General features: G+C 42.8%; 1 protein-coding gene across 2 annotated transcripts in view; it reads right to left on the minus strand.

Annotated features, from left to right (window-relative positions):
- IDE (insulin degrading enzyme) overlaps nucleotides 1-5434 on the minus strand; it is a 68718-nt gene extending 63284 nt beyond the window's left edge. The window contains exon 1 of one of the 2 annotated variants that reach the window (XM_086467416.1): nucleotides 5322-5434. In XM_086467416.1, coding sequence (XP_086323542.1) covers nucleotides 5322-5434 — 113 coding nt within the window. Of the gene's footprint in view, nucleotides 1-5316 lie in introns of both variants that reach the window. The other variant, XM_086467418.1, reaches the window with a different exon arrangement.
- Between the last annotated feature and the right edge of the window lie 6408 nt (nucleotides 5435-11842).

The following is an 11842-nucleotide window of genomic DNA, read 5'->3' on the forward strand; positions in this document are numbered from 1 at the left end:
TCAATCTCACATTTTGCACCTGTTCCAAGTTCTGTATTTTATTTATATCCACTTTTTTTTTTTCATTTCCAAGCTTAATTGCCTACCATTTACCAGAGCGAAGTGAAACCTTTGTTGAGCCAAACCTCTCTGCTCTGTCCTGCAAAGGAGGTACCATAGATAACATGTTCTATTATTTACTAACCCATCTTCGTTTACAATTCTTCATAACTTACATGAAGATTTCTTCAGCTGCCAATGCCTGAAGTGAAAGCAACGGTGTGTGCTTTGGCAGGAGGCCCAGTGCTGCAAAACTACCAGCCAGAGTTTTCTCAACACTCTTACAGAGATGATAGCACTGAATTGAGCGCTCTGGAGCAGTCCATGAACTTCTTCAGTTGCAAGCTCATGGCTTTGCAAAAATCTATTAAGTCTCCATTCTTCCACAGGTCTTCACCCCTCCTCTTCGTCTCTTGCACCTACCTCTCCTCACGATAGCAATAGAATCCAACGGCATTGTCACGTCCTTGTGTGTAACAGTGACACTACCAGCAAGTCAGCCAACAATCTACCTCCTCTCCTAACTTCTCAATTCACTTGTACGCTACAATTAAAAATGATTTTTTAGACTAAACTGTAGGTAGTATAGGTTTTTTCCTAAAATCAGACAAATGTTGTGACTAAGTTCTGCTACCAAGAATGCAATAAACAAAAAAAAAAATGGAGCAGAGAAAGAGTAATCTCAAAAAAAAAACAAACCCCAAAATTAAATCAACTCACGTGATCGTTACCACAATGGATACTTCAGGAGACTACCCATAACTCTTTCAGGTTACAGGTTCAGCAGTGGACAAACCTAGCAATCCTTCTTTCATACATTTAGAGATCTGTTTTAATCTGCTCACATTTCTGTTTTAATTTGTTCACATTATTCAACACCCATAAAGCATCAAACTTCTGTGAATTTACTTGTCACGAAGCTAGAGAATATGTAAGAACCCAACACATTCCTGATGCTGATCTAAATAAATCCGATTGCATACACAGGCAGACAGACTGCATAAGTAGATAAACTACTCAAAACATTTTATCACTTCTAAACTCATCAGGAATTCAGCATATTACTTCATACACAAAGGCTCCAATTACGAAGATCCGCAATGATTTAATCAGTGCTACCAACTTATTATGAACAACTAATCATGGCAAATCAGGCAAGTCTGAAGATGATGAATATTTATAAGGTTTTGTTATGTAGTTCATTTTGAAGAAATTCTGAAATCTCGCTACAATTAAAGTATTTTCAGAACCGTGGTCTGAAGATTTCTGCCAAGTCTGTAACCGGCTGAGAAAATTCCCTCCTAATGATGGTGGCCGGGGCAGATGCCTCCCTTGTTCTCATTCCGAGAAGGGTCCAGCTTCTGCAGCTTCTAGGTTACAGCAGTAAAACTCGGTCTGCCACAGGTTTCACCGCCAACATGACAGCAGAAACACCGGTGTCGCACGCCAGTGTACAGGGATTACCAGTACCGTTAATGAGACAATATCGCGTATGAACTTGGCAAAAACAAGGGCCTTGGTAGCTTCACATGTAAGATCAGGCCCCAGCTGAGTAACTGGTCTGAGGAGTAAAATGATGTATGTTTTTAACAGTGTTGGTCAAACAGGATGGGTTCTACAATGAAGACACCGTAAGGCTAGTTTACTGCCCTAAAACTACATTCCTTCGCTTGACCGTTCCACAGCTTCCAAAGCACTGGGTAAAAAAAAAAAAAAAAAAAAAAAAAAAGTCAAACAGAAAAGCAGGAATGTATACAGTCTCATTTCAGACATAGCAGTAAAGAACAACCGGTTTCTAAAAATTTCTAAATCACTTCAGCTTACTTTTCCTATCTCTTCAAAAATTGCCTCAAACAACTAATCAAAACACATCCTCCAGGGTAAACGAGTTTTATCCAGGTTCACCAGAAACAGAAAACAATTGAAATTAATCTTTCCCTACCACTTCTTTGCTTCCATTTTTTACAAGATATCTGAAAATCAGGAAAATATGAAAAGGGTTTTGAAGCCTTTCATTATTTGAAAGATGGGTTCTTTTTAAAATTTAAGTAAAATTATCTGGTTTTAATCTTTAGATTACATGATGATCTTCAGAATTTCACACATCTGGCACAGCGTTTTGGCTTGCTTCATTGTTTCCATCAGAGTCTCAAACTACGTGCTAAGAATGAGACTGATAAGACTAACTTCTGTGCTTGATGACCAGCCACCTGGAAGTGTATTTTGCTGATTTTCCTCAAAAATGTACTCATTAATTCAATTAATTGCTTTATGCATCGACTGCTTGCAAGCCAGTGGTTCTCATTCTCTCCTCCTCCCTCCCTGACATTTTTCCTCCACCACCCTACAGCTGCAGGGCTTGGTCCACACCACAGTGCAGCACTGGTGTCTAGCGCATGGCCCTGCACCTGCTAGGAAACATAAAACTGGATGCTACAGGAGACCTCTGTGCTTTATTCTAACTGTATGTTCATGTGTATTTCATACATTCTATCTGCAAGTAGCACATCAGATTGCCCGAGACTCTTTGTAAAGCCAACTCACTTAACACTTTACGCTACCATCTGTCTCATACCCTCGAAAAGAAAAACTTGTGAGGTCTGAATTAAAAAAACAAGATGAGACTAAAACTTTAGTTACACCACATAACAACAAGAAATACACAGAAAGAGGAGAATCTGATCTAGCAACAAAACCAGAAAGAACTTTGGGATTCTGATTCATGAAAAGTGCTGTAATCCCACATGAAAAGCAATTGTTTATCTAACACTAGAGCTCTGACATAACCAACAGACCTATAACAACAAGCAGTTTACGAGAGTCAGCGGTGTGTTTCAACAAAGGACCTCCTGGCCGTTTACCTATTTTGTGGTTCAGTTTTTATTATTTTGGACAATTTGATTTTAGTTCTACTGTTAACGCTGTACATAAACGCTCAACTCAACAGCATTTTTTCCCATGTCAATTGTTCAGGCAAGCTATAGTTCTGACTCATTCTAAAAACAAGTTGCAGAAGGTCAGATCTAAATAGGAAGCTACCATGAAGCAACTTTCAAACAAGCTCCATCAAATACTGCCTTATTATCTACATACAGTGCTCTCTCATAAGCATATTTTATCAATTTATGGACACCATAAAAGCTGAGAACATCAAGAGGCTCATTGACAGATCACGCATATACAAATACATAACTAGACACAAATCCAATTAAATCAATTCCTCTACAGACATTTTTTATTACAAACTTTGATTCCCATCTCGTTAAAAAGATCGATATATCAAAATTATTATGAAAGCATGTAATACAATAGAATTAATATATCAAAAATATCAAACCAACATGTGATCTCTCAAATGGTCTGACAGTATTTTTAGTAAATGACTTCCACAATAACCTGCAATGACCCCTAGCTAGGAGCCTAACACCTTCCAGTTCAGTGAAACACTGGAGGTAATGAAAATTTTGCCCCTTCCCTCCTTCTTCTGCACCCAACAGGGCAGGGAATTACTTTTGTATTCATGCACAAAATAAGTTACATCCTTGACACTTTGATCAAATTCCCAAAGGTTCCATTCCACGTAAGGGATTAAGACACAGCCTTACAAGCAACTGAAGACAGAAAGGAGAAAGGGAGAAAAAAAAGCATGCAAACATGCAAATACGAACCCTTCTAGGGACTTCCCAACTAGAATAGATGTCAATGCTGTACATCAGATGAAAAGGAGGAGATAAAAAGTTCTAATTGAGAAATGGTCTTGCTACTTGACATGCAGATGAAAGTCAAAAATTATATGAGAAGAAAAAGTTAAACTTGAAAAAAAAGCTGAAAGTATAAACAAAATTCAGAAATAGAAACAGGGAACATGTAATTGAAAAAAGATTCTTAATTTTCACGTGTTCATCATCTTAAAATAAATCATCACATGAAAGCACGATGCCTGCTCTCATTTCATTATTATTTATGTAAATCCTAATTCACAATTAAAATTAAATGGATGATTAAATCATGGTTGTAGGCAGTATGAAAACACAACAGGCCTACTCACATACATAAAGTTAAGTCCAAATACTGCATATATTCACATGCTTGAAGAGAAGTAATCTAGCAGGAGAAACTACAGCCTGAGAAAAGCATTGGCTCCAAACAGACATTGTGGATTACCTTTACTACACTGAAGCATATATAGCAATTATGAACAATAACAGTGCATCCGAATTTTGACACACGAGCATTGACAGCATGAGTCATCATAACTCACTTTTTTTTCCCCCGAAAGACGTTACTTTTGACGTCTCTTACTTTTGCATTGTTAAATATAGGTTTTGCTATCAAGACAACAGATACCGTGTTAAAGAACAGAAAAAAAAACAACTTAGCCTCTTTCCCTTACCCAGCTGCCTTCCTGGAAAAACTTTCTTTTTCCTGATGAGCTGCTACGCAGTTTAATCTGCCCCTGAAGCGAGCCATACCAAGCCTCCCTCCCGCCCGCTCCTCCCTCGGTCGAGGTTACCGACTGTCTCCACTGGAACCGGTAACACACACACAAAACCGAGACCCGCACAGTGCCAGTACCAGTACCAGACAGCTCGTCGCAAACTGAAGAGGCCGCTCCCATCAACTTCGGGTAACTCCGACAACAGTTTCTTTTTAAAGAATTTAAGCCTTTTAAAAATATTTATGGTTTAGGGAAGGCACGGGAAGTTTAGCAACATGAAAATTCAGGTGATATTTTTAAGGGGAGAGAGGAAAAAAAAAAACAACAAAGCAAGCCCACCGGCACCTAACGCCGTGCCACAGCCGCACGGCTGCTAACCCAGCCTGCTTTGTCAACGGAGATGGAGCTGCAGACACGCGAGCACGTCCAGCCCGCCCGCCGCACACCGGGCTGCCCCGGGCGGGCCCTGCCCCGGGCGGGCCCTGCCGGGGGCGGGCAGCGCAGGGCAGGGCAGGACGCAGGCCTCTCCGCCACACACGGGCCCATCGCCCCCAGCTCTCCCACCACTTTCCCCCAGAGGGCTCCACCGCCAGCCTCGCGTTTCCGCGGCCACGGCCCGAGCCCCCCCGGCTCCCCACCGACCGCCGGGTGAAGCCGCGCTCAGGGCAGAGCGGGCACTCCCCTGGCCGCACAAGGTGCCCCCGCCCCGACGGCGCCGCCACCTCTCACACAACACAGCGAGGGTCAGGAGCGGATCTCCAACCGCACGGCCCGCCACACGGTGCCGGCACCCGGGGGCCTGCCCGGCCCGCCCGCCCCGGCCCCCGCCGCACACGCACCGTACCCGAGAAAGCTGTGCCGCCGGCACTGAGGGAAAAATGGGGAGGCCGGGGCGGCCCAGGGGCGCGCTAAGCCCAACAGAGCCCGCCTCAGCACAGGAAGCAGCCGCTGCCGCATATCCCGGCCCCTCCGCCAGCACCCGGCCTCTCCCCGCCGCCGCCGCCCGCCCCAGCCCGGCTCCGCTCGCCTCAGCACGCGCCGCTCCTCGGCGCCGCGGCCGGCGGCGGCGCCATCTTCTCCGCCCGCCTCCCCTCGCCGCCTGGCCAATCCCTCCCCGGCGCCCTCGGGGTCCCGTCCGCCCTCCTCGCCCAGCGGGGCCGCCGCCACCGCGCCGGGCCTAGCGGGGCCCGTACCTGGCGGTGCGGGAGGCTGCCTCTGCTGCCGGGAGGGCCGGGGCTGCGGCTGGGGAGGGGGCAGGGGGCCTCTGGGAGGAGGCGGAGGCGGTGGAGGGGGTGGGTGGCTGGGCGGGGAGCCGGGGCGACACTCTCTCGACGGGGGGGGGGGGGGGGGGGGGACGGGGACACGACGACCGGGAAGCTGCGCCCGGAGGAGGCGGACGGGGCTGCGGCGCGAAGGGCACCGAGGCGAAGGGCACCGGGGCGGCCCCGGCGCCGCCGCTGGGCTGGGTTGCGCCCGCGAAGGGACCGTGTTGCGGCCCGGCGCGGAGGGAGTGGCCCGCCCGCTTCCTGTGGCCGGGCTCCGCGTCCCTGCCGGCGAAAGCCAAGACAAAAGGTAATTAGATGCCTCGTAATTTGAGTGCAGTGGGTGCGGTGCCGTCCTGAGTGGCAGAGATTTCAGATCTCCAGCGCAGCGGGTGTCAAAACCTTCCATCCCGCTGAGGAGAGAACTGCCCCCGTGGGAGCTCCCCTGCGGGGGGGGGGGGGGGGCCGGCCAGCGCTCACCTGCTGCGGGGGGCTGCAGCACGGCGGACCCGCTGCTTCGGGCACGGCACTCTCCTTGCAGGATGGGTTTACGAGGTGTAAATGCTGGACAAGGTTGTGCTTCTGTTGTAACGCCCCGTATTTGGTTTTCTGGGGAGATTTTTTTTTTTCCTTGGTAGATATCCCTGTGGGAAAGTCGTGGTTGTAGCTGGCTGCTTTAATTCCTTTCTATGCAAAAATAAACCCCGCCCCAAAAAACCCTCTGCAGTTCTAGTAATGTGCTTGCTTCAGGTGTATCTATTTCCCTATGTCTTATTTCTCAAAGCTAAAAAAAAAAAAAAAAAAGAAGGAAAACGTAATGTTTTAGCTTCCCCACTGCTTGCCTTTTATTACAGGTGGTATCTCACAGCTGGAAGTTCACAGAATGCTCCTCCTGTCATAAAACAGGAGAAAGATGTGACCAGGTGAGTTAGCTAAGGTTATTTCTGTACGCAAAGATGGGACTGAAGATGTATCAGAAGTAGCTTTAAACTTGTCAGCTTTGGTCAAATTAGCTGTTAGAAGCGGCAGCATGGTACTCTGTATGGTCAACAGAATCTGTCAGAGGATTTGGGTGGGTGTTCAGCTGCTGGTTTCCACTGAGGTCTGTGCTGCTATAGAGACGCTCTACCAGTACCTGAGCTACCCAGTTAAAAAAAATACTGTCTACGTCAAGTCCACCCACACTTCTGGCCTCAGTTTAGACACAGAACTGTCTCTCAAGTTAACTAATCCTGGTTGGAGCAAGGCAGTTGGTAGTTTTCACCTAAATTAACTGGTTGGATTTAGAATTGTGTGGGAGCCTAATTTTAACACAATATGTTAACTCCTGTGAAAATGAAGGATATCTTTGTCCTCATGGGATTCTAGTTTGAGGTAGTCTGGGTTTTTTCCATTTCTTGGTGTGTGTAAAAACGAAGACCAAGCTGGAGGGAAAGAGGACAGGATAAATGGTGAAATCTTAAATCTTACTTCCGCCCCATTTCCATTGCCAGTGAGGGTAATACCATTGCATCTGGCAGAAAGCATGCTGCCAGATGAGTGCCTCTTCGTGATCCACCTCCTCCCTGAAGCAACTGGGGGATTAAGACATGGTGAATTGGAGTCGCTTTCTTGAATTGGAGGTATAGTAGAAATGCTTCTGCCTTTATAGCTAACAGGAGTTGCAGGCATGTTGTATCAGTTATGTAGGGGTGAAAGCTATCAAAGTACAGAGTTTCAGGCAGTTTATTCCCTTTTCAGGTCCTGACAGAGTTTGCTAGCCTGATGTGGCCTAGTGTATATATTTGGATAATGCTGGCCTGATGTATATTTAGCTGCTCTGAAAAATCCTGCCTTTCCTTACAGATCTTGCCTAGGATATACACGGGCAATCCTGGGAAAGCAGACTGCACCTGTGGAACTGTGGTGGTCTGCTAATAGTTGCATCTAGAGCAAGTGCTTCTGCTTCTGGAGCTGTGGTGATGAAAGATCACACCTCATGCATCTAACATAACTATTGCAGCAGAGGTGTGCAATGGAGGTCACACCTACTGTACTTTATACCTGTTCTATCCTCTGTAAGCTTATATAGCAGCTATTCAATGGCACTGATGTTTATTCAGAGCAGGTTGTGTTCTTATAATCTAATAATATAGATTCTTATAACCTATAACCTGTTTCAGTTTATACTAGCCAAAATTACACTCATCCTCTATTTTTGATATCTTCTCCACGTTTTAAAGATATATTTCATGTGACACCATCAGCAAAAGTAAAGGGGACTTTCAGTAAAATTCCTTTCTCGTCCAGCAACTAAGATTTCTTCCCCATGAAACTTAATAGACAATTGGTGCTTTCGGTCCTACCTTCTTCATCTGCCCTAGTGGAAAAATGGGTGTTGTCCAAAAGATCAAATGAGCTTAAGTGTGATTTAGAATAAGTGTGGAAATTATTAAAAAATTCCCATGAAAAAGCCTTATGGAGTAGCAGTGTGTAGATCCCTCTTCAGGATGTGACATAACTGTACAGTGCCAGGAAAGTGATCCTCAAAGTAGGCAGGTTACAAATAATTTAGAATGAAACCGGTATTTTATATTCTTCTTCAAAGCTAAGAAGCAGCAAGTGTAAAACTCCCAAGTACAGTCTTGATATGCTTCTGATGGAAGCATATTTTTCCACCTAGCTAAAATTCTGGATTAAAGTCAAATTGTAATTGTATATAAAAGGGCTTTGTGTGAAACTGGCCTCAGGCTGAGAAAAGCATAGCCTGTGATTGTGATTTCCACTCCAAAATAAACAGTGGTAATTTCATGACAAGGCATATATGAAAAAAAAGATTGTCTGTTGACTTCTCTCAGTATAAAAATACTGAATGAGTTAAATTTTAAAATATTAAAGTAAAAACAAAAAAGAGAAACCGAGGAGGCATTTCCTGTTGACTTCAGTGGGCACAGTCAAGTCTGTATATACAGTTTCCAGTTTTCCCATTCATTGTTTCTTTTCTTTTTGTGTAAAGGATGTCATCCAGCTGCATGCCTTAACTGAAAATAGGTGAGTGTATGGAAAATTATGAGCTTTTCTCTGAGCTGATTACACAAGTGCATACACCCCCTACGTGTGGTGGTAACTTTTTATTATAGTGACTATAACTAGAGAAAGATGTAGAAGTGCTACCATCGGTGTCAGGCAGTGATCTGGCGCACATGCAGGAAAAAAGGGATCCTTTATTCTGTGGATTTTCCCTGATTAGTTGAAACCAATTCTGTTTTTAATCATGTTATATACGCATTGAGTCCTTAATTTTTAACAATAAGGTAGTTACTTTATTGCATCATATATTTCATTTTTAACAGTGAAATAGTTATCCTGTTACTTTGACTGAAGGAGACCCCTGTCCTCAGTTGAGAATATACCAGTATGGTGTGTGTAAGTCCTTATTGTTTAACTTTCTGTATGTGGACAACACAGAGTTTAGAATGTTACTGGCCAACTGGACAGGCTGTTCAAAGGCTAGAAATTGCTTTATGTTCCTCTGAGGTGCAGGTCATCTCCCCTTTAATGTGAATATGCAACTAATCAGTACATTTTTTCCTATGTCACTGATAATATTAAACAATATTAAACTCACCACATATTCAGTACAGCTCATACACTTTATAGCATGTTGGTAATCAAAACAGGTGTAACTCAGCCTTGAAGAAGTCTCACCCAAACTTATAATTTGTGTTAATTATATCTCCCCATTATTATAACCATTCTTAATTCTTAGCTAATCATGTTTAGTGTCAGCAATTACTCTTTGGCAGGCCTTCATAACTATGATTACCCAAGTCACCTGATACAAATCCTAGGAAAACACTTTTTTTTTAATTTTTGAGACATGCATTATCTATAAATATCACTGTAATACCATGACTTCTTAGCAAGCTTCAGTGAAAAATTATCCTTTTTGATCAATAAGTGGGGATTTGTAATCTCTACTGAAGTCATTACCTTGGTAGTTGCGTGTATTATTATATAATTTATTTTTCTGTAATGTTTTTGTCTTTCTTTTTTAAAAAACCCAACAATTTATTTGTCACACGTAAGGTACATGCCTTCTTAAAAGTCATTCTCACAGCCACTGTAAAGACTATCCTAAGTATTCTTGTTTCTTTTTAAACTTGTTTATTTTTATTGCCTGTGAAATGCTAACTCCCTGTTATTTAGTTTGTGTGCATAGTGTATTAGTATCTTTAGGCTCTACCCAGTCTGAGAAAATGTATGACCTATGTCATAAATTGACCATGTAAAATGGGGCTGCAGCTATTAAGCTGTATGCGTTTTTTAAGCTAAGTTGATTACCAGAAATACATGTTTTCCACTTCCTACAGCAAAGGTAGCTATTGGCCAGATTCAACTCCTCAAAATAAAACAGATTCCTCTGTTTTAAATGCAGGTTTGAATAATCTCTTCTTTTCTTTGGTGTTTGTGAGAGAGATGTTGAGCAAAATTCTGACTAATGCAAGTTACACTTTCATACTAGAAAAGAACAAACAGGCAAAAGTTGGAAGAAAAGACTTCCTGTGTTCCAGTGCTGCCTCTTTTGTGTGATCCGTATGAAGGAGTATAGAGCAAAAGGTAAAGATTCAGTATATTCACAAAACTGCATTTGACTTTTCAGTCCAGCAGTAGCCTCTACACAATTGTGTGTATGAATTATTTTTGCTCTTATCGTATATGGAATACAAAAAGCGAATAAGAAATAAAGATGGTATCAATGTTTGCAATGGATATTGGTTTATCTTATATTAAATTTGCCACTTTGTTAAATCTTCACTTAACTAAAACAAAATGTATTGTCATTTTTGGTGTTTCATTAGAGAAAAAAAAATAGCACGTCTTAATAACACCAACCCACCAAACTCATTTTGGCTGGGAAGTTAAGCTCTAAGAATGTTAGAAAATACAGATTCCTTAGCTGCCTGTGCATATAAATTTTCGGTGTTTTGTTACAACCTTTTTCTACAGAATCATTGCCTTATTTCTAGGTTTGAGGCCGAAAGTTAACAATTGATGTTGAAGGGCAGTAATTCATTTGACAGTTACTAACTTCTAAATGTCTGTGCTTGCAAAGTAGTTTTCTTTTCATGTAATATATTTATATGCTATATATACTTTTAAGATTTTATTGTTTTCAGTGGCATGCAAGCAGTAAAGTCTTACATGGAGCAAACAGAAAATAGTCACTCAGAAAGGCTGGACATGAAAATTGTTATTAATCACTATAAACATTTCATGGCTCTTGTCTCTCTCATCATTAGTCTATACTGAGAATGGCAGTATTCTCATTTATTGAATGTTAATGTTCATTTATTCTCATTTGTTGAATGTTAATGTTTTCTGAATCAATTTCCACTCACAGCAGACTAGGAATCCCATCCTTCATGTCCTTTGCTATAAAAATAATGTGTATTTCTCAGATCCTGTTCTTCATGACTGATATAAGATTGATTGGCTCTGGCATTGTTCTAACTTTTGAGATAAATGGTAGAGGAGCGTAATGTGATGCTGCTTCATGTCACTGTCAGAAAAATTACTGCAAGTCTTACAGGTTAGGATTAATTTGTTACTAACTTTAAGAACTCATGGAGGAGGTGTTAAGTTTCAAAGTAGAAACTTAAAAAAGAAAAAAAAAAGCGGGGGGCCAGAACCTACAAAATTATGGGTGGATAATCTGAATTCCAGCAGCTGGGAAGGCCTTAGAACAACAGCAAAACACTGTAGGCCGTGACGGGTAGATGATGGCATGACAGTCTGTAGGAGGCAGTACGGATTTGTTGACAACAAAGCACGTCAGACCAGTTAAATCCTCTTAACACCTGCTTCTTCCCCTCTGCCCACAAGACCTGTTATGCTGTCACAGATCTCCGCCTAGCACAGCTATTAATGCCGTCTCAAAGGACGCTGTCACAGGGAAGCTAGGGTGACATAAATCAAACTGGTAGTGAGAGGATGCAGACTGGTACGTGGTGAGTGGTTCACGTGAACTAGTTTCAAAATAAGAGGGTGGATGTGCTGCACCCACGGTGCTTGCCCTGAGCCTTTAACTGTTTGTTTTCATTCAAAGAGAGGACTTTCCCGC

The sequence above is a fragment of the Leptosomus discolor genome, chromosome 6 (assembly GCF_034619465.1).
Source record: "Leptosomus discolor isolate bLepDis1 chromosome 6, bLepDis1.hap2, whole genome shotgun sequence".
NCBI classification, from domain to species: domain Eukaryota; kingdom Metazoa; phylum Chordata; class Aves; order Leptosomiformes; family Leptosomidae; genus Leptosomus; species Leptosomus discolor.